A 26,179-nucleotide genomic window follows, 5' to 3' on the forward strand; every position below is an offset into this window, starting at 1 on the left:
CTGGAAGGTTGTGGGTTCAATCCTGGCTCTGATAGTCTATAATGTCCTTGAGCAAGACACTTAACCCCATGTTGAAGTGTGTGAATGGGTATGAAAGATGTGTGAATGGATGAATGACAGAGCTAGTGTAAAGCAGCTCAACTACAAAAGCTCTATATAAATACAGACCATTACAAAGTCTTCTTCTGATTTGATTGGGTAGTAAGGAGTCAAAAGACAGAGGAAATGTAGGGGAGCAGAAGTAAATATTGCTAGAAAAATAACAGTAAAGTTCAGATACATGAGTTTGATACTTAAGTACAGTAACACAGTATTTGTACTTTGTTACATTACAACACTGTCTGTATGTTGTCCAGGGTGAACTTTCTCCTGATTGGCTCCAGCTCTCCCTGTGACCCTCAAACGCTAAGTAGTAGGTGATGAATGAATGAATGAATGAATATCCACTGTGTGATACCAGTTTACTCTATCGTACATCTCAGAGTCAGATAAATATTTTAGGTCGTTGCTGGTTTTCTTCTGAAATGTAGGTCATGGCCTAAAGAGTATAGGTTGTATAAAAGACAACCAGTACTTGCTATTTCAATTTGTTTTTTTATTTATGTACCTATTTTTTAGTGGGTTGATCAAAACAGGGACAGTGCACACTGAGAATCATTTCTGTGAATGAGCTAAAATTAGCCAAGTGTCTATTTTCATATGTTGTGTCAAGTAAGTAGCACAGTAACAGAAATCGGTGTTTATATAAAAATAACACAGGACACCGTATTACATTAACAGGTACAAAACTGTGCAGCATTTATAAATTAAAAATAAAAGACATAAACAGTGTATATGTGAGATTTTTTTTTTGGCAGAAATTGAAGGCACAGCCATCAGGAGCAACAGAGGATTAAGTAGTTTGCCCAGGGACACATCAGCATGTAGACAAGCAGAGCTGGGAGATGAACCCTCAACCTTCCAGTTACAGCCTGACACAGCTAAGTACAATAAAAGACATGCAAAGACTCTCACTGTTTTTTCATGGATATTTCTGATAGATTCCATATACCGTTATGTTAATATGTACAAACTCACATGTTTCTTGCATGGTTAGGTTTAAATCAGTATCAAGATAATCACCAACATCAAATCAATTTGTCCTTGGGCTATAACCTAGATTCCAATAAAATGTTATAAAATGATCATTGAATTTATTATTTTGCGTATTCTCACTTAGAAAAACACAAACATGGCCAAAATGATAACATGTGGACATAGAAAAAAGAGAAATAATTAAAGAGGGATTGTCAAATATATTATTATAATATTAACAGAAATCATTCTGAGCCTTATGCGGTTTTAAACAGCATGTGAAACAGTTAACTATAGTCTTTGTAGTGTGTGTGCATCAGGTATCAAAATACGTTGAAATGGCATTTATCAAAGACATTTAGTCTATAGCTTCTGAATCAAAGCCTCTTCTTTGTGTGGTATGAAGTATCTTTGATGGCATTGTCTTTCATGATCAGAGAAATTGTTTTTATGACTGACAGGTCTATAGGTTCTGTGGGTATCATTTATTGTAGCCTGTAAATCAGTCTTTCTCAGAGACTGGGTTGAGATTTTACAGTAATTCTACAAGAGTATATGCTTGGCAACACGCCAAAAACAGATAGTGTAAATATTTAAGAATATTGAGGTCAAATAATAATATGTGAAGACACCTAGGTGGACTGTGGCTGTGAATCTACATGTGTGACAAGTCAACGTAACGACCTTAGAGGGGGGAACCAAAGTTGTGCGCCGCGGTTTACATCGGAGCTCTTTAAATGTCACGGACGGACGGAAGTGGTTGCAAATTTGAACAGTAACCACCACGGCAACAATAACGGCCTACTTTTACTACACGGACCGTCGGACAAATCAATATTCGATAAAAGAAAACATTGTCAAAAATCATAACGAGGATTTATTTAAGGTAAGCTACACTCTCCGTACATAACATTATTTTTACGAGCTTTGCGCCGCTCGCTTTTCTCCACTGCCGTCGATTTTGAATTTGACTATTACCCGGAAAACAATCTGCTCCACAGTCATCGCGGTCTTTCAGGCCTCGTCTCCGAACACATTAACTGTATTTCTAGTTCAGCTGTGTGTGTATTCGGTCAGTACGTTTATTTAATTAAGCATCCTGTCTTTGTATGTGTAAAACGGTGGCCCGGTGACACGTAATAATTGGTACTTTTTTCGGGAGACGTAAACACACATGTTGTTGCTAAGTTAACCTCCTGAGTCCCGGCGATGCACCTTCCCGCCATTGGGAGACTTTTTTTTCCCCCAGTCAATAGACACAGCCGAGTAAAACCGATAAATAAGAATAGAAATCTGAAAACTCGAATTCAATTGTATTAAAAATAATAATTAAAAACATGTTTCACATATGCACCTTAGTTTGTGTACTGGTTGTTTGTGCAGACTATGTTTTAATTAGCTTTTATTTCTCAGAAGAGTAAAAATATTATTTTCGAATTTAAAAATATTAAATATTACAATAATAATTTTAATCACACTTTGCTGAAATATTAAATCTTTTGTTTGTTTACTTGCTTTAGTAAATTACAGCTGTTAAGTTTTTCACTCGCGTTTCCTTGGTCAAATCAGCCGCACGTTTTTTTTCTGGTGGGCGAATCTACAAACATTTACGGTAATCGTAATGAAGCTGCAGTGAAGAGCTGCTGGACTTGTTACTCGCTAGACTATCTGCCAGCATAATATGACGTACTTTTACCGTGTACCTTTTGAGAAATCCTGTGTCAAAATCCTTAACAGAGGACAAGATGAAGTATATTTCGCCAAACTTTGACGTGGAATAAAAAGCTTATTTTGGACTATAAGTAGTCCAACATTCATACACAACTGAACTTCGTACTTCCTAGATTACCTGCATGCATAATATGAAGTACTTTTACTGTGTACGTTTTGAGTAAAAACGATCCTTAAGTTTGTGATCTGGTCAGATAATGCAATAAGTTTTGCTTGTTTTTTAGCTTGTTTTGAGCTTGTTTAAATGATTGCTTGATTGCTAATTGCATTTTGTCTGTAAAGCATCAGAAAACTGAAGCATTTATTTGATCCTGGAGTTCATTTTAATGTAAAGTATGGTCAAGAAACGCAGCCTGTTATCTAATTTTTCGAATCTCATAAAAAATGTCTATTTTATTTAGCATATATGGTTTTTAAATTCATGACAAAATCAAGTCCAGAATTGTGCAAAACTGTAGTTCTGCGCAATTCCAAACATTGCTTATTGTACACTTTATCTTAATATTAATTGTGCTTTTCAATGTTTGATTTAAAGGTGCAAACAAAACAGAAGGAAGTATGGAAGAAGAAATTAATATGGCCGACACAGAACAAGGAGATGGTTCAAGCAAAGATCGAGAGTCCAGTGTAGATGCAACAAACAACAGTCCAGTGAAAAGAGGAAGGGGGAGGTCACAAGGTTCAAAGAAGCTTAAGGTTTGTGTAACAGACCTTAATCTTATGGAGAAGATTTCAGGTATTTCCAATGGTGACTCCACACCAATCAAGAGAGGAAGAGGGCGTCCAAAAACCAAGGAACAAACCGTGCAAGAAGAATCTGGAGACGACCATGCTGGTGATACTGTGCAGACTCTTAGCGGTGAAGGGAGCCCCAAAGGGTCCACCAAAAACACCAGTGGTGGAGACAATCCTATAACAGGCCATTCAAAGAAAAGAGGCAGACCTAAAAAATCCCTTAGCAAAAGCTCCACTAAGACAGCTGCTGCAGACTTGGCCAATGGCGGCTCTGGTACTCCAAAACTGAGAAGGGGTCGTCCAAAAGGATCCACAAAGCGCATGTCTGAAAGTTTAACAAGTGGTGATGAGGATGAAAGCAGTTCTCCAAAACCAAGGAAAAGAGGCCGACCAAAGGGTTCCCCCAATAAGGTTCCCAGACTGCTGGCAGAGCTGAGCAGTGATGGGGAGGCAGAAACTGAGGGAAGCCTAAGCCCACCAACTGTGAGACGTCGACTCGGGAAGACTAGGGGAAATTACAGACGGAGGTTGACACAGAAAACATCAAATGCCACCACAAACGCTGCTCGCAGAGGGAGGGGAAGGCCGAGAAAAAGTATCCAACAGAAGAGTGGCGATCAACAAAATGGTTCCCCGACAGCTAAAAGGGGAAGAGGTCGACCCAAAGGCTCTTTTGGCAAGACACCTCCTGCTATTGCTTCCCCTACAAAAGGTAAGCGTGGTCGACCAAGACTGCAACCAGCCAAGACAAGGGGAAGACCCAGGAAGAATCCTCTTCCATCACCTGAAGACCTGAAAACGCCAAGAGTATGGAAGCCACTCGGACGGCCGCGGAAATACCCACGTGAAGATCCTCCAGAGGGCGATTTATCACTCCCTCGCAGGAGCCGTGGTCGGCCTCGCAAGACTGAGTCTAAGAAAGGTGCGCACTTGCGCAAGAATATGCCAACTACTTCAGGCTCCACACACAACCTTGATGATGATGACGATGATGATGACGATGATGATGATGTTGTTGATGAACCACCAAGAAAAAGAGGCCGACCCCCAAGTGCTGCGAAAACTGTCGCGGCGCGGAAAAGGGGCCGCCCTAAAGGTTCGCTCAAAAAAGAAAATGTCAGTAGTGAAACAGAGATCGACGACACACACAGCCATTCAAAAGAAGTGAGTGATATCTCTGCTGTTGGAGTGGAATATGAAGGAGTGTCCGGAGAGGAGGTGGTGGAGGTTGACAAGGAGGTTGACACGAAGGTTGACAAGGTGGTTGACACGGAGCTTGACAAGGAGGTTGACACGGCAGTTGACACGGCGGTTGACAAGGAGGTTGACACGGCGGTCGTCAAACAGAACGATAACCCTGATGTTGGTAACCAGGCTTGATGAATAATCCCGGTCTAATCAAAACATTTGCTGTTGTAATTGCCGTTTTTAAACCATAGAACACAATCTTTATTAATGAAAACGAGCATTTTTAACGTTTTTGTCAGTCGGGTAGGATAGATATACAGCAGCTCCTCTGTTTTCCTAGCTAACCTTTTCATCTTGTTTTAATGTGCTTGATATTTTTTTTTAAGGAAACATGTACATTATTTCTGTCATTCAAGTAAGCAGTGCTAATAATCTTTTACTAGAACTGGCATGTAAAGAAGTATTATAGACTGATTGTTCAAGTTTTCATTTAGCATTCAGATGTATTTGTCAGTTTAAATGTGACGGTTATGGTGCTGGAGTATGACAAGGAGGTTAACGAGTTTAGACAAATGTTGGAAATGAGGAGTAAAAAGAACAGTGAAAACATAGAGAGCCAAAGTCCTGGCCTCACATCCAGCCTGTAGCTTTTCATCCAGTAATTTACCGTTTCCCTTATTTGTCTTTGGAAAGATTAAATAATACAATCCTCCTTTTTTTTAAAAGAACATATGTTTTTATTTCCCCCGAGAAATATCTGCAGTTTAATAGCTCACATAATAATTAATTGAAATTAAATGAAATTGAATTTGAAATGTCATTTAAGTTAATCACAGTATTGGAATCATGCAAATACTGTTGGTAAGTAAGTTATTTCTTTAACATCAGGGTGAATGTAAATGAAGTTCAACCAGGTTCACTTTGGCTCTCTATTAAGTAGCTGTTGAGTTTTAGGGTTTGCAAAATGAAATTATTATTATGATGTTATTTTTTACACCATTTTGCAGTTGATCATGTTTGGTTTTTGCGTTAATTGTCAAAGGTTTGAATGTATCATGGGTTTCTTTTAATTCACATTAATCTGTTGTCCTTCCTGCCGCTCACAGTTGCTCTGACGGTTTCCTCCATTTTAACCTTTTTTTTAGTTTCAGTTGTTTCACCCTTTTATCTTAATGTCTGGGTGTAGCTGTGAAATCCTTTTTTATTACTTGGGAAGGTCATGAGATCGATTTCACAAACATTACTTGTTGTTGAGCACCGTAAAAAAAAAAGTTTTTGTGTGTCATGTACATCCTGATTGTTGATGTTACACTGTCATGATTTGAGTCAAGCGATTGCCAAATTGTGTTTTCTGTGTCCAGTTATGGAAGATGATTTGAGACGAGGATGAATAATAGTCTCAAGGTTTTAAAAATCGCGGTGAAATTTGATCTGACGGTGTCAAGTCAAATAATTTTAAATGGACATATTTGCATTTAGTGTGTTTTGAGCAAGAATCCAACAATTTGTGATGATATGGTCTTGAAATAAAATGGTGATCTTGCAGTTTTATTTTTCACTGTGGTCTGACTTTCTTTTTATTTCTGTAGATTGTGATTTAAATTCTGCTTTTATTTACACTCAACAAAAATATAAACACACGAAGAATAACTTGCTTAACTTGGTTATTGTTATGTGACAAAACAGTAACATTCCAAAAATAACAGTACAACTTTATCAATAAAGTGGCTTTAATTTGCGAGCATTAGGATGAATTTCAAAACAAAAGTCCTGGAGTAATGGCAGGAAGAACACAATGGGGGTCGATGATCCAAGTTCACAAACTTCAATAACGTGTGTCCACCATTAGCCTCACGCAGAGCGGTACACCGGCGACGCATGGACATCACCAGGTTGTCGATCGTGGCCTGGGGGATGTTGTCCCATTCCTCCTGCAGAGCCACTTGAAGTTGGTGGCCGTTCTGGGGAACTGGAACCCGGTTTGCTGACTTTCCAGTCTCTCTGAAACGAGTCCACAGGCGGCTGACAGTGGAATGGTGCACATTCAGTTGTGTTGCCACAGCTGTAACACTCAACCCAGCACTCGGCATGCCAATGGCACGCTCCCTCATGATTTGTGACATCTGTGGCATATTGACAAGTGACAAAAGTCCACATTTTGGTGTGCCCTTTTATTGACCAGACCATAAGGAGTGTCTGTGTACTGGTCACGCATATTAACCACCACTCTGCCATGCTCCATGACTCTCCTGAGTTGAAATACTCGATCTGAGATTGTAGTCGATAGGAGTGGCCAAGTGACACGACATTCTATTTTTGTTCACCATTTCAAGTTTGTGCGTTTATATTTTTGTTGAATATACTTCCAGACAGTTTACATGAGTTAATGAGATGTGTACATCCACAGGCAGACATGAGCTCTTAATCACACAGTTGGTGGGCAGCAGCTCCACCCTATGACTAATGCACTATTCACCTGAGTTCAAGCGAAATCAAAGGTTGTATGTGTTCTGACAGATGAATCACTACAAAATGGAAAACCTTTTCTCATCAAAACAAATAAAATATATATTTTTTTCCTCTTAAAATATTTTACTTGAACCATTAACTTCTTACTCAGCCAATACTTTATTCTTTGTAATCTTTGCATACTTTATGTATACATAAATTATACCCAGAAAATGTATTCACACCTGCTTTGTGTATGAGTTTCTGTCACAGTATGTTACTTCTTAGAATTGTATTACTTAGTCCAAGATAAAGGTCCACACAAAGAGTTGTCTATTGAGTGTATTTTTCTCGTGCAAGGCAGTTCCAGCTATTGTGACATTACTACACCATTTATGACAGGGACAAAGTCTATTCAGAGAAAGACAGACGTGTGTAATTCAAAAATCACTTTAAACCTAGTGATATGTCAACTGCAGTATTAAGCCTAACGATAAGTTGGCACTTAAAGTAAAAAGTGTTTTCATTTATTTTCATGCTGATCAGATATAATTGTCAAAAACTTTCCACCCTGCTGAGTTAGCACTTGGCAGCAGTGACCGGAAGGAAAAAAAAAACCTCAAGCAGAAACATCAGGTGGCACACAGTAAGAACGGTAATGGTTTTCTTTTTCACTTGGGCCTTCTATAAATCACACGTCACATCAAAATAATGCATGAGTTGTGTTCTCATTTTCCTGTCTCCAACCAGGGAGCGAAACCGAAACCCCCACTTCCTCAAATTATCATTTCCAGGAGTAATGGTGGTTTGGGTGCCTTGCTCAGGGGCACCCCAGCCCAGTCGTTCATGGGATGTGATCTTGTCAACCTTCCATTTACAAGCCCAATTCCTTTCTTCTTGACCATTGGCTTTCTGTGAGGGTAACTGTGAGACTGGGTGGTTGTTCATCCCTGTGATGGACTGACAAGAGTCCAGGGTCCAAGGTTTATTCAATCATTCTTATATATATATATACATATATGTATATATATATATATTTTTTTTTGAACAGTATTTTTGAGAGTTGCCAGTAATTAATAGTAATTCATTTTAAACTTTTCTATTTATTTATTTATTTATTTACTTACTTACATATTTTGCTGTACACATCTACAGTATACATAAACAACAGCTGGACTTGAAGGGAGAGAAAGTATGAATGACCACATCATTAGTACAAAACGTGTGCTCTTCATACAGTAGTGATGCCTGACTGCCTCCCTGGACACGAGGGCGTGGTTTCATCGCGTTTATTTGAAGATTTAAAGTGGCAGTAAACTGAAGGACGACGCAAACAGATGTTTTGTTGATAACAAACAGAAAAAAGTGTTTCCTCCTCCGCAGCAGCTGCATTTATATGTGACAGGACGCTTACAAGGACGTAGTGACATTAAGTTTGACGGGCTTTCCGTTGACGTTTCTTCACTTGGTACATGGAATTTGCCGCAGAGTGAGACCTCTTCCCCGCCTCCTGGTCTCTGTGTAGAGAGTGGATTGTGGACCTGGTCACACCTGCTAGGTAAGTTTTTTTTTCTCTTAACATGGAGAGAAACAACTGAACGAGTGTCTTTACCTCCTGTTAACGGCTTGTCCTCAGCGATGTGAGCGAATAAAAGACACAGGTACGTCAAACTTTAACGATACTAAGGTGCTTTTACTGAGAAAACTCGCTCTTGAAGAGAAAAGTTGTCAAAATAGTCTCAGGTGTTTGGCCGAAACTACACACGTCTGTGGTGTGAACCAGGCCGAAACAGCTGAGTTAGACTGTAACGCAACATTGTGTGTGTGTGTGTGTGTGTATGTGTGTGTGTGTGTGTGTGTGTGTGTATGTGTGTGTGTGAGACACATGAGGAAAACAATGAGGGAAATGGACGCATTTCAAAAGCAGAGACTCTACTAAATGTATTTTCAAGCCTTGAAATGGTGGTTATTTTGTTCACAAACTAGAACTAAACAATTGTCACGATTTCTTTGTTATATGGAGCAAATAAACCAGCAAATATTCACATTTGAGAAGCTGAAAACTCAAACTATCTATCGATTAATCACTGCAGCCTTCAAAGCAATATGACTTTCTTCAGTATCAGTGTAACAAAGGCTTAATACAATGTTTATGCACTGTGAAGACACACTTTGACACACATATTTACTAATGTGTGTTTGTTGTTTTCTCTCCTTAAATACTTTTAAAACCACAATGAACAGTTTTCACGCTCGCTCAGACTTTTATTTATCTGGTTTATGGAATTACACATGATATTATTGAAGAAAAGAAACTGGCATTGTTGCATAATTATACATGTGTGTGTGTGTATACAGATTCATGGCAAGTATAAAGACGCAAGAATAGGAAATACTAGGTGTTCTATCTGGAAGAAGTTTTTTTTATGTCCAATCATATCATTAGCATAGATATACATCTATAGATAGAAGTCTTTTAATCATTTAGATTGTGTTTTAAAGGCCCTGCAGTAACACTTTAAAACTGGATAAGCTGGGTTCATGTTAATGCACGACACCTAGCAAATAGAAACTGCTCGCTTACTGTAAAAACATTGGTTTAAACAGCCTAATTAAACTTTACTTGAATATAAAGACATGTAGCTGCTGTAGTGTCAGTGTTTTGTATATGAGTATCTGACAGGCAAAGTCCAGGCAGCTGTGTGTGTGTGTGTGTGTGTGTGTGTGTGTGTGTGTGTGTGTGTGTGTGTGTGTGTGTGTGTGTGTGTGTGTGTGTACAGGGAGCAGGAATGCAGCCATGTTTATTTAGCTGTTCCTCACGTTGTAGCTGATCAGTATAATAGAGGAGTAGTTTGTTTATCAGTGCTGTGTGTTAATTATTGTCCAGTTAGACAAAACCTCACAGAGTCAGTAAACTAAAGTAGGGATGAGAGGGATTAGTCTTGTCTCTCTGTTATGTTTTTGAGGGTAAAACATTGTGTACATTTATGACTGTGTAGACAAAAGCTGTTGGACTTTTATTTAAAGAACCTCAATTATATTTCAGGTTTGTTTATTGTATCTTTTTATAACTTGAATATGTTTTGATTCAAAACCCAATGTTGCTCAATTTCCCTCGATAACTGCTAGATCTAATCGTATCTTACTATCTAGAGCTGCATTATATGCTTTAAAAATGTATTGTCAATATTTCTGATAGATATTGGAACTGTGATGCAATTCGAATTTGGTAAAGCTGAAAAGATTTTACATTATTGTGAATCTGTTAACAAACAAAATGTTTTCTTATCTGAAAAGCAAGATTTTGGGCCAGTGAATTCCTGTAGAACTGCAGAATTTCATCACAACACTTTTGTTGGTCGTGACATTCAGCCTCCAGAATCACACCATCTTGACGTTTTGCAATTAGAAGTTATTTATATACCAACTGGCACTCACACTGGTCTATGCACATATATGTCATAGTTTATTATCTATTAATAAAATTACATCATGTTTTTATTGAAACTAGTGATTGAGACCATTATCTCCTCAGGAAAATGTTTACTGACTTAATAAACAATCTTCCCATAGATTTCGATTCAAACAGACTTCTTACTTCTTAATTAATTTCACTAAGGAAACCAGAAGTCTCTGTATTTTTGTTATAATAATAATTGCAGTGTCTTGCAGAATTAATGGATATTGCACTCGTTGATATTGCTGCTGTTATTATTTCACGAGAATCAGTGCTCAGCGCCACTCATTGGCGGAGGTAGTAGTAGTAGTAGTAGTAGTAGTGGTAATAATAATAATAATATTTATTAGAATAATTTTATATGGGGCTTTCAAATGTGCTCAAAGAAAATTAAAAACAAATAAAATAACGTTCTAATTAGTTCCATATTATATTTCCCATTCTTCACAGCTCAATACTTTGAGGTCACACACCTATTCTCTTTTTTAAGAGTGATTTCCCTGATTTTGTAACATCTCCTCAAACAGGACTGACAGCCCTGTAAGCTCATGTGAGGGCAGTAAGTCACATGCCAACACGCCCATCATTTACAGTGAACTTTGATTCCCTCTTCTTTTTTTTTTCAGGATGTAAATTGATGTTATTCGTTTTTTCCCCCTCACAGAGCAATCATCAAACATGACTATGAGCAAGCGGACAAAGCTTTACTAACAACAGACTCTTGACAGAGCGACAGCTACTAACAGGATATAAAGACACAAGTGTTAGGAGGATGTCTGGCCTGGGTGGAATAATCTCAGAGCTAATTGCAGACGTGGCTTTATCACCTGATGTTCCACCTGCAGAGCCACAAGTAGGTGGAAGGAAAAACCCACAATGTGAGGACAGACCCAAAATTTCAGATGAGGAGGGAAATGTAGAGGAAGAAGACAACGAAGAAGAAGAGATGACCAGCTCTGCTCGCCTGGAGCCCAGCACGTTGCCATGGCCCGGAGACAAAGATAAGTGGCCGCAAGCAGACATCAGTGATACAGTGTGGTCAGAAAAAGGAACTTCAGAGCCTGAAGATACAGGGATCAGCGGAGGAAGCCAAGACCTGTCTGAGAGACAGAGCCCGGCGAGTGACCTAAAGAGCAAGGACAAGTGGAGGGAGAGCATGCCAGAGGGAGAGAGGTGGAGGGACGATGAGATTGAGGTGCAGCGGGACGATAAAGGGGACGGCTCACAGGCAGATGATGAAGATGAGGGGGATGATGAAGAAGACGATGACGAGTCGCAGTGGATGTTGGAGAAACCTGCTCTGGGCTTCACTCCAAAAGTCACAATTGTGCGTCGGTCGAGCAAAAAGCTTCTTGACGAGACTCATCTCTACATCGAGAAGGACCCGGAGAAGGAGCCGCAGATGGAGCCTGACTCTGCGGTGCAGTACAACCCAGAGTGGACCGAGGAGGATGACAAGTACTGTGAGTATGACACAAACTGGGCAAACTCAGTGTTCTGGGCCTCTAGAATGTTCCAGATAATTTCAGGACACGTGTAATACCACATATCTAAAGCAGTATTGTGTAACCTTTATATATAAACAAATGTCTGTTGCCTTGTGTCAGATGAGTTCACATACATACATACCTGATTTAGCCAATCAGCTTCATAGCTCTTTCAGTATAGAGGTGGTGTGTTTGACGATGGAAGAAACGGGTTGGAACAGGTTGGAACGTGGCTGAAGAATGTCTTTGGAGGTTCTCCATTATCCAGGTCATTGTATCTTCAGGAGTGAGCTCTAGCCAACTGAGAATGAAAACCTACCTTAAGCAAGTCCAGTTCCCTATCACTAACTCCTGAAGATACTATCTTGCAGACAACCTTTACATTTTGAACAGGCCATGCATTCACACTGGAAATAAATTGGTTAAGAATCTGAAAAGATGGTGATGGTGCCGAGCAGGAACCAAATAATACTTGTTTTTTTTTTCCTTGCCAACCATTCTGTCATCAGTGGGAGTGTCAGTGTGAGCTGTAGACAGGAGGAAGAAGGAGGACAATATAGCAATGAAAATAGTAAAGTAAACAAAGAACATACAGTGGTTTCCATAGGATTTTCTGAATGAACAGAATTGTTTTAGTGTTTAGTTCCACTCGCGTTGTGCGTTGAAGCAAAGCAAAGCCGCTGTTGATGGTGCCTTGTGCCACTCAGGCTGGATTTCTAAGAGCATGAAGGTACTGAATGGATCTACAACCCAAACCGGAACATGAATGTGATCGTGTGATGAGACGCGTCTCCTCCAAACCAATCAGCTCAGTTCATGTCTGTTTTTATTTCGAGCAGCTTGTTTTTAAGCTTTAGAAATGATCAGGAAAAATAACAGTCGCTCTCTGCATCACTGCTGCTCTCTTCAACATCTACATTGCTTCTCGCTGAAGTGGAGAAGACATAGTGAAAGTATCAAGTGGATTATACTGCTTAAAATAAAACATGGACATTCAGCAGTTCCACAGGATAAAGGAAGAAGGTGGTAGGAGGCCTTGGAGCGGGACAGTGTGTCAGAATATAATGTGTCAGATTGCTGATGTTAGTTAAATCTAAACAGGTCAAACATTTTCAACAGCACTCAGTCACTAAATTCTCTAATAGCCCTGTGGCACGGTGTAATCTTTCCTGCTTAATCAGATAAAAACACTCAGGTTGTTGCCTCACTCACTCGGGTGTAAAAAAAACATTTCTGCTTTTCCCCCTCAGACCTGTGTGATCATGGTTCAGTTGGAAAGCTGGGGATGGTTCTGTCTCTTGTAGCCGCAGCAGTCCTCTTCCCTCTCCTCGTGTGGGGAGGTTACGAACTCCTTCCCTTTGACTCTCCGAAGCTGCAGAGCACCCCCCTGAGAGTGATTTACACACTACGCTGCTCCTTCTTCGCCATCCTCCCGATCCTGCTGGGTAAGACATCAGCATTTTTCGCTGTTACGTTTGTGTTTGAACAGATCAGCGAAGGTTAACGATGGTCCCTCGTCTCTCTGCAGGTGTACTGGTGCAGGGTTTGGCCCGGCTGCGTTACAGCGAGCTCAAGCCGCTCTATCAGAATTCAATGGTGAACAGAGAGGTGGCCGTGCACTGGCACTACGTCAACGAATCACTGGTGCTCTTCCTTTTCTACTTCCTGCAGCTCGCCGTCATGGCAACCTACATCAGCCAGGAGCTGGTCAAGCTGGTGCCACTGCTGACCATCATATTTGTTTTCGGAAGGTAGGGATGTTTTCTGTCACACTCAATCGTCGGGAAACACAACTAACCTTTATATGAAGGCTTTTCTTTTTCGTTCTTAAAAAGTTTTCAATAAACACGGCAGCATTTCAAGTCTTCATGTACACAAACAACTCTAAATGCTGTAGTGTATGTGGCGCTGTAACCACAGAAATAACCAAAAAAACAGAGAAGACGACGTGGAGCGTGCTGTGTACGGACTCTGAATACAAGAGAAAGATGATGACAAAGATGGCGACGGCAAATGCAAGACAGATTTGTGTCATGAGATTTTTTTTCTGTCAGGGACCCGTTTTTTCCAAATATAGCCTACAAAAGACAAAATCCCTGCATGTACAGGCTCTTAGATTGAGTCCAAGTAAAGGGGGATTTGATGTTTATGGTGTTTATGGTGTTTGAGAGTAAATCCTGACAATTTATGTTTTTAATCTATCACAGTTTATTGCCGAACCTTCCATAGGTAGGTAAAATATCTACCATGATCATTATTACATTTTAGCCAGTGATTTAACCTCTCACAGTTCTATATAGGACCACAGTTCAGGATCCACAACCACAAAACATCCCACGATTGTTTCACATTGGTCATATTTGTCTGGGTCAGACCAAAATCATTAAGTGTATCATGGAGCATCATAAACCTTCAGAGAGACAGGAAACACCGGATTGATTAAATCAGTCACACTTCCAGGTGTTAATCAGATCTTCCTAATCCGAATACCTTTCATGTTACAGGACACTTGAGTGTCACCTGACTTTATCTCTCAGCAGGAACATAGATGTCATCTGACCACTACTAAAAGCTTTATATAGACAAATCACCTGATGGAGGTCACAAAACATCATCCCCCATGATCATTCAAGAGAATACAGTTTATCGGCACATCTGCATTGGCCTTACTTTCTGGATTCTGAGATGATTTTTCCATTATATACTGTATTAACAGTCTGTGGCAGCCATCACAAAAGATGAACAATGTGAGCCAATTCAAATCTCTCATGTTGTCTGCAAAATATATTATTATATTAATAGTTTAGCCCAAATGCTGTGACTTCATGGCCCAGCAGGAGGCTGTGTCCCACACATTTGGAATCCATGGACCAGGGATTTAAAGGAATAAGTGAAACCACAAAAAAATGCCAGGTTGCTATGAATGAAAGTAAAGTAACCATTAATCTGACAGGTTTGTGAGCATGTGTGAAATAAACAAACACTGAGTGAATCCATGAGTGATGAGACGGGATGAAAACAAACCCTCACTAACCACATTATTATAACCACTTCATACAGTATGTGAGAGTGTAGGTGAATGTTTAGCTTATTGTGTAACTTATTGTGTCTGCTGATATTTCATGCTGTGACTTTGACCTGTTGACTTTGTCATAAATGATACGTGTCATGTTTTTAGCTGTCAGTTTTTGTTATAAACTTGTTTGATCAGAGCTGCAGGTACAATAAGGATTTATTCACCACTGCATTTGTATTTTATCTGTAAACATTTGAAATAGTGCACACTAGAGGGGAAAAGAAAATAAGAATCGAGGGAATCATTAATCCTCCTTCAAATCATCAAGCACTAGACTAAAATAATGATCGAGAACATGAAGAATGTTGAAAAATGTTGGTCTGATGTCATTAAATCTTCTGTCATTGTGTAAAATAAATCATGCTGATTATAAATGAATTCTGCAGATAAATGTGTGGGTACATTTGTCTCATGTCATGATCTTGTCTTCCCTGTGCTGCAGGCTGATCTACTGGCTCTGCCTCTCTCTGGGCAGCAGCATCAGAGGCTTCGGCTTCGGCTTCTCCTTCTTCCCCATACTGGTCATGCTGGGCGCCAACTTCTACTTCATCTGCTCGTCAGTCGGACACGAGGCCGTTTTTGAAGTGGCCCCGCCCACTGTAGCTCCTCCTCCCAGGCAGCGCTGGTGGGGTTAAAGGACAGAACAGTCGTCAAGAAAAAGTGATAAGACAAAGACTGATATCACAACAAAGGAGCACACTTACACAGAACATCTAACAAAGCTTTCATCCTTAAGACTAGAAATAATTGCACTGTTTGTTTCATATCAGAGCCATTATACCAGCTTTACAGTTAAACATACTCTTAACTTAATCAAAGATTAAAAAACAATCTGCTGATGGAAAACGGCAGGAAATTACTGTTGATTATTGTTGTGTTGACACTCGGCGTGAACACACGTCCCGTGGCTGCTTCACAACAAAATCCACCCCATTTAAAGCTGCTCTCTGTAAAAATTATTTGAAAGAAATTCCTGCAAAATTGCTCCACACTCTTGTTGGCTGTCACTCATCTAGAATATTCAGTTCATCTGGAGTGTTTAGTTTGACATGTTTCTCTCAGTTTCAGTGAATCTAATGGTGCTTTTCCACTACATGGTACCGACTCGGCTCAGCTCGGTTTGGTTGGTTCCATTACAATATAGTACCTCCATAATGTGGGCGGAGTCATCACCACATGGATGCATGAAGCTGCCGTGACTTCAATTTATATACTCAACACACAACAGTGCCTTGTAAAGCAGTTATTTTCGATGTACTGAATCATTAGAATCACTTAATTAATCAGATTAGTTCAGTACTTCCTCCATGACCGAAGCACAGACGCCCTCTGAAACAGTCACTGAACTGACATACAGTGGCAATGTTTTTGATGCGACTCACTGCTCGTGATCGCAGACTTTCAGCAGTGCTGTCGCTAAATACACGCCTGTTAAATAATGACATTTTGAGATTTTAGACAATGATGAGATTTTAGACATGTCCTTGCTAAATGTTGAAGATTAACGCACGTTTTCAGGATTTTTAGTTTGGTTTGATTTTTGTATCGGACGTCTTGCTCATGACTCTTCCAGTGACGACACTCTCTGACCAATCAGTGACGGGCAGTCTGACGGCATCATGCATTGTATCGGCTCAGCTCACTTGGAACCTCATCAGAACAGGTACTAGAAAAAGCAACAGCAACTATCGCTAATGGAAAAGCAAAATAGCCGCGCCGAAGCGAGGCGATTCGTGCTAGTGGAAAAGCGCCATAACTTCCCATCTAATCCTTTTTAAACAGGTTTTTAACCAGTGGATTAAATGACTCCGTAATCCGCACAGGTTCAGCTCTGATCCTGTGCAAACGCTATGACGCACATACTTTTTTTTCAGCCATGAATGACTGCAGCGAATAGTGCTAAATATTTTTTACTTCAGTAAAAGTTGTGTAAAATGGAAATCATGAAATTCACTACATCACCATTCCCACATTGATGACGGGGGTCAGCCCTATGTGAAGTGGGTGATGTTGGGTACAAACCTCCAACTTATAAACGTTAAGTTTAGTGTGAAAGAAACTGTTTGCGTATTTTACAACCCCTTAACTTATCATGAACCAGAACTCTACTGTTATCAATCCAGTGCAGTCATGGTGAACTCCTAATTTCTAATTACTTCATATATATGTGTATATAAAATAACAAAAACAAAGTCTGAGTTCATGATAATCTTAAGGATTATAACTGCAATATTTGATCTGAACTTTAAGTGAATGTCTTAGTTCAGAACAATATCCCGATTTTTATTTAAAAAAAATTTACAAAAATGTTTTATTCCACTGAAAGGCCCTCAGTGATTTGACCAGAGAAGGTGTTTGTCCACACTGTGAGTTCATGAATGTGTATTTGCTTCTTTCTTTATTACAAACCTTTTAACGTCGTGTAACAGTGTCACAAACAGATGAAATCCAGTTTTGAGGCTGAATAGTTTCCATGTGACTCATCCAGGGTTTGGTCTGTGATGCAGCAAAACTCATGGACAAATGAACACATGAGACACTTGGTTTTAAGCACTCAATCAAAAATACCTGTGTATAAACAGTGAATAGTTCAGGGTTATATCAATTATTATTTTTTACGAGGTTGAATTATTTGCATTATGTTATTATTTTTATTTTTTTTAATGAATTCTGCCACTTTATTTTGTTGCAGAACTTGTACAAGTGGTAATCTTTCAACTTTGTATTTATAACTGAGACTTTGTTTTATTGATCAAAGCCTTTTGTTCAAGCAGCTTTAGTTGCTGGGCTGTTATTATTTTTTTGTTTTTAAAAATAGACTGTTTTCATTCTGTCAAAGATCCTTCTCAGTGTATTAATGAATGCATTTGTATATAAAGTAAATATCACCTATATTTTGGACCTTGAAAGAATTAAATAAAGCTTCTTTACCAAATAACCAATATATCTTCTGGGACCTCCTTTAATCACGATTATGATTCACAAGGCAAGTTTCAACAGCATCAAATCATCTGACTCCAAATTCAGAGGCGGCTAAAATATGCAGCCAGTTCTGAAACAACAACAAATAAAACCACAGACAGAAAGAAGCAAACAGTCTTGGTGAAAGACGATCGAGAAAGACTACAACAAAGTTGCATCACTCACAATCCTTAAAATTGTGTAATACAGATCTTCCTACAAATACATTTTGATTGTCAAAAATCAATATATTTGGATATTGGCAAACTTAACGTAGACAAACAAACTTCACAGTTGTCTTACATTATGATAATTGATATTCTGTTCACCTTCATAAGTCTGTGCATATATGTTTCATGAGTGAAAAACCTGTTACAACCTGAACACGTTTCCCAGAGCTGGTTCTGTGAACAGATGCTTCACTCGGACTGGAAAACAAGATTATTAGACAATCTCCAACAGAAAGGAGCACGACTCTGAGCTCACTGTGAGTCATTGTGGATCAAAACAGAAAAAATCATCCTGAATAACAACATTCAAACATCTGTGCTTTAAAATTTTAAAGCACACGTTTTATTTTTTAATTATTGTTTTGGTAACACTTTACAATAAGGTTGACTTCATACATTATGAAGTGTAAACATGAATCCTTAGGAAATGCATGACAGAGTTAAAAAAGCATTACTTAACCACTATTAGTTGAAATGTAGTTGAAGAAATCACATGAAGCATTTTAAACATTTAATTTAAGACATTAAAACAGATATTTATCGATAACATCTCAATTTTGGGAGAACCTTGAGCAAACATGATCATATGATCTCTTAATTAGTAAGTAGACAAGTGGTAGGCTAGTATGTCGTCCAAAATTTGACAAAAACATCATACTATACTATGTCATCCAAAATTTAACAAAAACGTCATACGTTGCTGTCGTCGAAAATTTGACAGTTAAAAAAAATATATATATAACTTTTTCGTCCAAAATTTGACAAAAACTTCATACTATACTATGTCGTCCAAAATTTGATAAAAACGTCATCCTATAGTATGTCGTCGAAAATTTGACAAAAATGTCATATTATACTATGTCGTCCAAAATTTGATAAAAACGTCATATAATACTATGTTGTCCAAAATTTGACAAAAACATCATACTATATATGCCGTCTAAAATTTGACAAAATTGTCATACAATACTATGTAGTCCAAAATGTGACCAAAATGTCATACTATACTATTACGTTCAAAATCTGACAATTTTTTGAAAAAAAAAACTTGGTCCAAAATTTCACAAAAACGTCATACTATACTATGTCGTCCAAAATCTGATAATTCTTTGAAAAATAGTTTTTAGTCCGAAATGTGACAAAAACGTCATACTATTCTATGTCGTCAATCAACATGTCATACCACACCATAACGTACAAAATCTGACCATTTTTTTGAAAAAAAACATTTGGTCCAAAATTTGACAAAAATCTCATACTATACTATGTCGTCCAAAATCTGATAATTTTTTGAAAAATTGTTTTTAGTCCAAAATGTAACCGAAACCATTACGTACAAACCATTACGTACAAATCTGACAATTTTTAAAAAAAAAAAAACATCTGGTCCAAAATTTGACAAAATAAAAAAAAAATAGTATCAAAAAATGTCATACTACACCATTACGTACAAAATCTGACCATTTAAAAAAAAAAAAAAATCTGGTCCAAAATTTGACAAAAACGTCATACTATACTATGTCGTCCAAAATCTGATAATTTTTGAAAAATTGTTTTTAGTGCAAAATGTGACCAAAACGTCATACTATTCTATGTCGTCAATCAAAATCTCATACTATACTATGTCGTCCAAAATCTGATAATTTTTTGAAAAATTGTTTTTAGTCCAAAATGTAACCGAAACCATTACGTACAAACCATTACATACAAAATCTGGCAATTTTTAAAAAAAAAAACATCTGGTCCAAAATTTGACAAAAATCTCATACTATACTATGTCGTCCAAAATCTGATAATTTTTTTTGAAATTATTTTTAGTCCAAAATGTAACCAAAACGTCATACTATACTATGTCGTCGATCAAAATGTCATACTACACCATTACGTACAAAATCTGACATTTTTATTGAAAAAATAATCTGGTCCAAAATTTGACAAAAATGTCATACTATACACATTTTGATGTCATACCACACCATAACGTACAAAATCTGACCATTTTTTTGAAAAAGAAATTTGGTCCAAAATTTGACAAAAATCTCATACTATACTATGTCGTCCAAAATCTGATAATTTTTTGAAAAATTGTTTTTAGTCCAAAATGTAACCGAAACGTCATACTATACTATGTCGTCGATCAAAATGTCATACTACACCATTACGTACAAAATCTGACCATTTAAAAAAAAAAAAAAATCTGGTCCAAAATTTGACAAAAACGTCATACTATACGATGTCGTCCAAAATCAGATAATTTTTGAAAAATTGTTTTTAGTGCAAAATGTGACCAAAACGTCATACTATTCTATGTCGTCAATCAAAATGTCATACTACACCATTACGTACAAAATCTGACCATTTTTTTGAAAAAAAATTTGGTCCAAAATTTGACAAAAATGTCATACTATACTATGTCGTCCAAAATCTGATAATTTTTTTTGAAATTATTTTTAGTCCAAAATGTAACCAAAACGTCATACTATACTATGTCGTCGATCAAAATGTCATACTACACCATTACGTACAAAATCTGACATTTTTATTGAAAAAATAATCTGGTCCAAAATTTGACAAAAATGTCATACTATACTATGTCGTCCAAAATCTGATAATTTTTTGAAAAATTGTTTTTAGTGCAAAATGTAACCAAAAGGTCATACTATTCTATGTCGTCAATCAAAATGTCATACTACACCATTACGTACAAAATCTGATCATTTTTTTGAAAAAAGAAATTTTGGTCCTAAATTTGACAAAAAAGTCATACTATACTATGTCGTTTAAATCTGATAATTTTTTTGAAAAATTGTTTTTAGTCCAAAATGTAACCAAAACGTCATACTATACTATGTCGTCGATTAAAATGTCATACTACACCATTACGTACAAAATCTGACAATTTTTTTGAAAAAATAATCTGGTCCAAAATTTGACAAAAATGTCATACTATACTATGTCGTCCAAAATCTGATAATTTTTTGAAAAATTGTTTTTAGTGCAAAATGTAACCAAAACGTCATACTATTCTATGTCGTCAATCAAAATGTCATACTACACCATTACGTACAAAATCTGACAATTTTTTTGAAAACAAAATCTGGTCCAAAATTTGACAAAAATGTCATACTATACTATGTCGTCCAAAATCTGATAATTTTTTTTGAAATTGTTTTTAGTCCAAAATGTAACCAAAACGTCATACTATACTATGTCGTCGATCAAAATGTCATACTACACAATTACGTACAAAATCTGACCATTTAAAAAAAATAATAATAATTGGTCCAAAATTTGACAAAAACGTCATACTATACTATGTCGTCCAAAATCGAATAATTTTTTTGACAAATAGTTTTAAGTCCAAAATGTCACCAAAACGTCATACTATTCTATGTCGTCAATCAAAATGTCATACTACACCATTACGTACAAAATCTGATCATTTTTTTGAAAAAAGAAATTTGGTCCAAAATTTGACAAAAATGTCATACTATACTATGTCGTCCAAAATCTGATAATTTTTTTGACAAATTGTTTTTAGTCCAAAATGTCACCAAAACGTCATACTATACTATGTCGTCGATCAAAATGTCATACTACACCATTACGTACAAAATCTGACCATTTATTAGAAAAAAATAAATTTGGTCCAAAATTTGACAAAAATGTCATACTATACTATGTCGTCCAAAATCTGATAATTTTTTTGAAAAATTGTTTTTAGTCCAAAATGTCCCCAAAACATCATACTATACTATGTCGTCGATCAAAATGTCATACTACACCATTACGTACAAAATCTGACCATTTATTAGAAAAAAAAGAATTTGGTCCAAAATTTCACAAAAACGTCATACTATACTATGTCGTCCAAAATCTGATAATTTTTTGAAAAATTGTTTTTAGTCCAAAATGTGACCAAAACGTCATACTATACTATGTCGTCGATCAAAATGTCATACTACACCATTACGTACAAAATCTGACCATTTTTTTGAAAACAAAATCTGGTCCAAAATTTGACAAAAATGTCATACTATACTATGTCGTCCAAAATCTGATAATTTTTTTTGAAATTATTTTTAGTCCAAAATGTAACCAAAACGTCATACTATACTATGTCGTCGATCAAAATGTCATACTACACCATTACGTACAAAATCTGACAATTTTTTTGAAAACAAAATCTGGTCCAAAATTTGACAAAAATGTCATACTATACTATGTCGTCCAAAATCTGATATTTTTTTTTGAAATTGTTTTTAGTCCAAAATGTAACCAAAACGTCATACTATACTATGGCGTCGATCAAAATGTCATACTACACCATTACGTACAAAATCTGACCATTTATTAGAAAAAAAAGAATTTGGTCCAAAATTTGACAAAAATGTCATACTATACTATGTCGTCCAAAATCTGATAATTTTTTTGAAAAATTGTTTTTAGTCCAAAATGTCCCCAAAACATCATACTATACTATGTCGTCGATCAAAATGTCATACTACACCATTACGTACAAAATCTGACCATTTATTAGAAAAAAAAGAATTTGGTCCAAAATTTCACAGAAACGTCATACTATACTATGTCGTCCAAAATCGGATAATTCTTTGAAAAATAGTTTTTAGTCCGAAATGTGACAAAAACGTCATACTATTCTATGTCGTCAATCAACATGTCATACTACACCATAACGTACAAAATCTGACCATTTTTTTGAAAAAAAAATTGGTCCAAAATTTGACCAAAATGTCATACTATACTATGTCGTCCAAAATCTAATAATTTTTTTTGAAATTGTTTTTAGTCCAAAATGTAACCAAAACGTCATACTATACTATGTCGTTGATCAAAATGTCATACTACACCATTACGTACAAAATCTGACCATTTTTAAAAAAAGAAAAATCTGGTCCAAAATTTGACAAAAACGTCATACTATACTATGTCGTCCAAAATCTGATAATTCTTTGAAAAATAGTTTTTAGTCCGAAATGTGACAAAAACGTCATACTATACTATGTCGTCAATCAACATGTAATACTACACCATTACGTACAAAATCTGACCATTTTTTTGAAAAAAAACTTTGGTCCAAAATTTGACAAAAATGTCATACTATACTATGTCGTCCAAAATCAGATAATTTTTTGAAAAATTGTTTTTAGTCCAAAATGTGACCAAAACGTCATACTATACTATGTCGTCGATCAAAATGTCATACTACACCATAACGTACAAAATCTGACAATTTTTTTGAAAAAATAATCTGGTCCAAAATTTAACAAAAATGTCATACTATACTATGTCGTCCAAAATCTGATAATTTTTTGAAAAATTGTTTTTAGTGCAAAATGTAACCAAAACGTCATACTATTCTATGTCGTCAATCAAAATGTCATACTACACCATTACGTACAAAATCTGATCATTTTTTTGAAAAAATAAATTTTGGTCCAAAATTTGACAAAAATGTCATACTATACTATGTCGTCGATCAAAATGTCATACTACACCATTACGTACAAAATCTGACAATTTTTTTGAAAACAAAATCTGGTCCAAAATTTGACAAAAATGTCATACTATACTATGTCGTCCAAAATCTGATAATTTTTTTTGAAATTGTTTTTAGTCCAAAATGTAACCAAAACGTCATACTATACTATGTCGTTGATCAAAATGTCATACTACACCATTACGTACAAAATCTGACAATTTTTAAAAATAGAAAAATCTGGTCCAAAATTTGACAAAAACGTCATACTATACTATGTCGTCCAAAATCGAATAATTTTTTTGACAAATAGTTTTAAGTCCAAAATGTCACCAAAACGTCATTCTATTCTATGTCGTCAATCAAAATGTCATACTACACCATAACGTACAAAATCTGACCATTTTTTTGAAAAAAAAATTGGTCCAAAATTTGACAAAAATGTCATACTATACTATGTCGTCCAAAATCTGATAATTTTTTTAGAAATTGTTTTTAGTCCAAAATGTAACCAAAACGTCATACTATACTATGTCGTTGATCAAAATGTCATACTACACCATTACGTACAAAATCTGACCATTTTTAAAAATAGAAAAATCTGGTCCAAAATTTGACAAAAACGTCATACTATACTATGTCGTCCAAAATCTGATAATTCTTTGAAAAATAGTTTTTAGTCCGAAATGTGACAAAAAAGTCATACTATTCTATGTCGTCAATCAACATGTCATACTACACCATTACGCACAAAATCTGACCATTTTTTTGAAAAAAAATTTGGTCCAAAATTTGACAAAAATGTCATACTATACTATGTCGTCCAAAATCAGATAATTTTTTGAAAAATTGTTTTTAGTCCAAAATGTGACCAAAACCTCATACTATACTATGTCGTCGATCAAAATGTCATACTACACCATTACGTACAAAATCTGACCATTTATTAGAAAAAAAAGAATTTGGTCCAAAATTTGACAAAAATGTCATACTATATACTTTGTCGTCCAAAATCTGATTATTTTTTGAAAAATTGTTTTTAGTCCAAAATGTGACCAAAACGTCATACTATACTATGTCGTCGATCAAAATGTCATACTACACCATTACGTACAAAATCTGACAATTTTTTTGAAAAAATAATCTGGTCAAAATTTGACAAAAATGTCATACTATACTATGTTGTCCAAAATCTGATAATTTTTTTAGAAATTGTTTTTAGTCCAAAATGTAACCAAAACGTCATACTATACTATGTCGTTGATCAAAATGTCATACTCCACCATTACGTACAAAATCTGACCATTTTTAAAAAAAGAAAAATCTGGTCCAAAATTTGACAAAAACGTCATACTACACCATTACGTACAAAATCTGACAATTTTTTTGAAAACAAAATCTGGTCCAAAATTTTACAAAAATGTCATACAATACTATGTCGTCCAAAATCTGATATTTTTTTTTGAAATTGTTTTTAGTCCAAAATGTAACCAAAACGTCATACTATACTATGTCGTCGATCAAAATGTCATACTACACCATTACGTACAAAATTTGACCATTTTTTAAAAAAAAAAATCTGGTCCAAAATTTGACAAAAATGTCATACTATACTATGTCGTCCAAAATCAGATAATTTTTTTTGAAATTATTTTTAGTCCAAAATGTAACCACAACGTCATACTATACTATGTCGTCGATCAAAATGTCATACTACACCATTACGTACAAAATTTGACCATTTTTTTGAAAAAAAATTTGGTCCAAAATTTGACAAAAATGTCATACTATACTATGTCGTCCAAAATCAGATAATTTTTTTTGAAATTGTTTTTAGTCCAAAATGTAACCAAAACGTCATACTATACTATGTCGTCGATCAAAATGTCATACTACACCATTACGTACAAAATTTGACCATTTTTAAAAATAGAAAAATCTGGTCCAAAATTTGACAAAAACGTCATACTATACTATGTCGTCCAAAATCTGATAATTCTTTGAAAAATAGTTTTTAGTCCGAAATGTGACAAAAACGTCATACTATTCTATGTCGTCAATCAACATGTCATACTACACCATTACGTACAAAATCTGACCATTTTTTTGAAAAAAAATTTGGTCCAAAATTTGACAAAAATGTCATACTATACTATGTCGTCCAAAATCAGATAATTTTTTTTGAAATTATTTTTAGTCCAAAATGTAACCACAACGTCATACTATACTATGTCGTCGATCAAAATGTCATACTACACCATTACGTACAAAATCTGACAATTTTATTGAAAA

The 26,179-nt window shown here is 36.1% G+C and overlaps 2 protein-coding genes across 2 annotated transcripts; both read left to right on the forward strand.

The window, feature by feature from the left end:
- Nucleotides 1-1,868: 1,868 nt before the first annotated feature.
- Nucleotides 1,869-6,158, forward strand: LOC310935945 (uncharacterized protein). The gene is made up of 2 exons (XM_083899952.1): nt 1,869-1,960; nt 3,341-6,158. Exon 2 carries the CDS (start codon nt 3,364-3,366, stop codon nt 4,918-4,920), a length of 1,557 nt encoding a protein of 518 aa, XP_083756078.1. The 5' UTR covers nt 1,869-1,960; nt 3,341-3,363; the 3' UTR covers nt 4,921-6,158.
- A 5,247-nt stretch (nt 6,159-11,405) lies between these two features.
- LOC310935546 (uncharacterized protein) lies at nt 11,406-15,831 on the forward strand (the record flags this gene model as incomplete). Its single annotated transcript, XM_083899475.1, has 4 exons — nt 11,406-12,096; nt 13,371-13,565; nt 13,649-13,871; nt 15,639-15,831. 4 exons carry the CDS (start codon nt 11,406-11,408, stop codon nt 15,829-15,831), a joined length of 1,302 nt encoding a protein of 433 aa, XP_083755601.1.
- Between the last annotated feature and the right edge of the window lie 10,348 nt (nt 15,832-26,179).

This window comes from Microchirus variegatus (genome assembly GCF_963457635.1).
Source record: "Microchirus variegatus genome assembly, chromosome: 13".
Classification (NCBI taxonomy): domain Eukaryota; kingdom Metazoa; phylum Chordata; class Actinopteri; order Pleuronectiformes; family Soleidae; genus Microchirus; species Microchirus variegatus.

Bases quoted from the DNA above. Each gene is read 5' to 3' on its own strand.
- LOC310935945 (XM_083899952.1), top strand. From the start codon at position 3,364: ATGGAAGAAGAAATTAATATGGCCGACACAGAACAAGGAGATGGTTCA.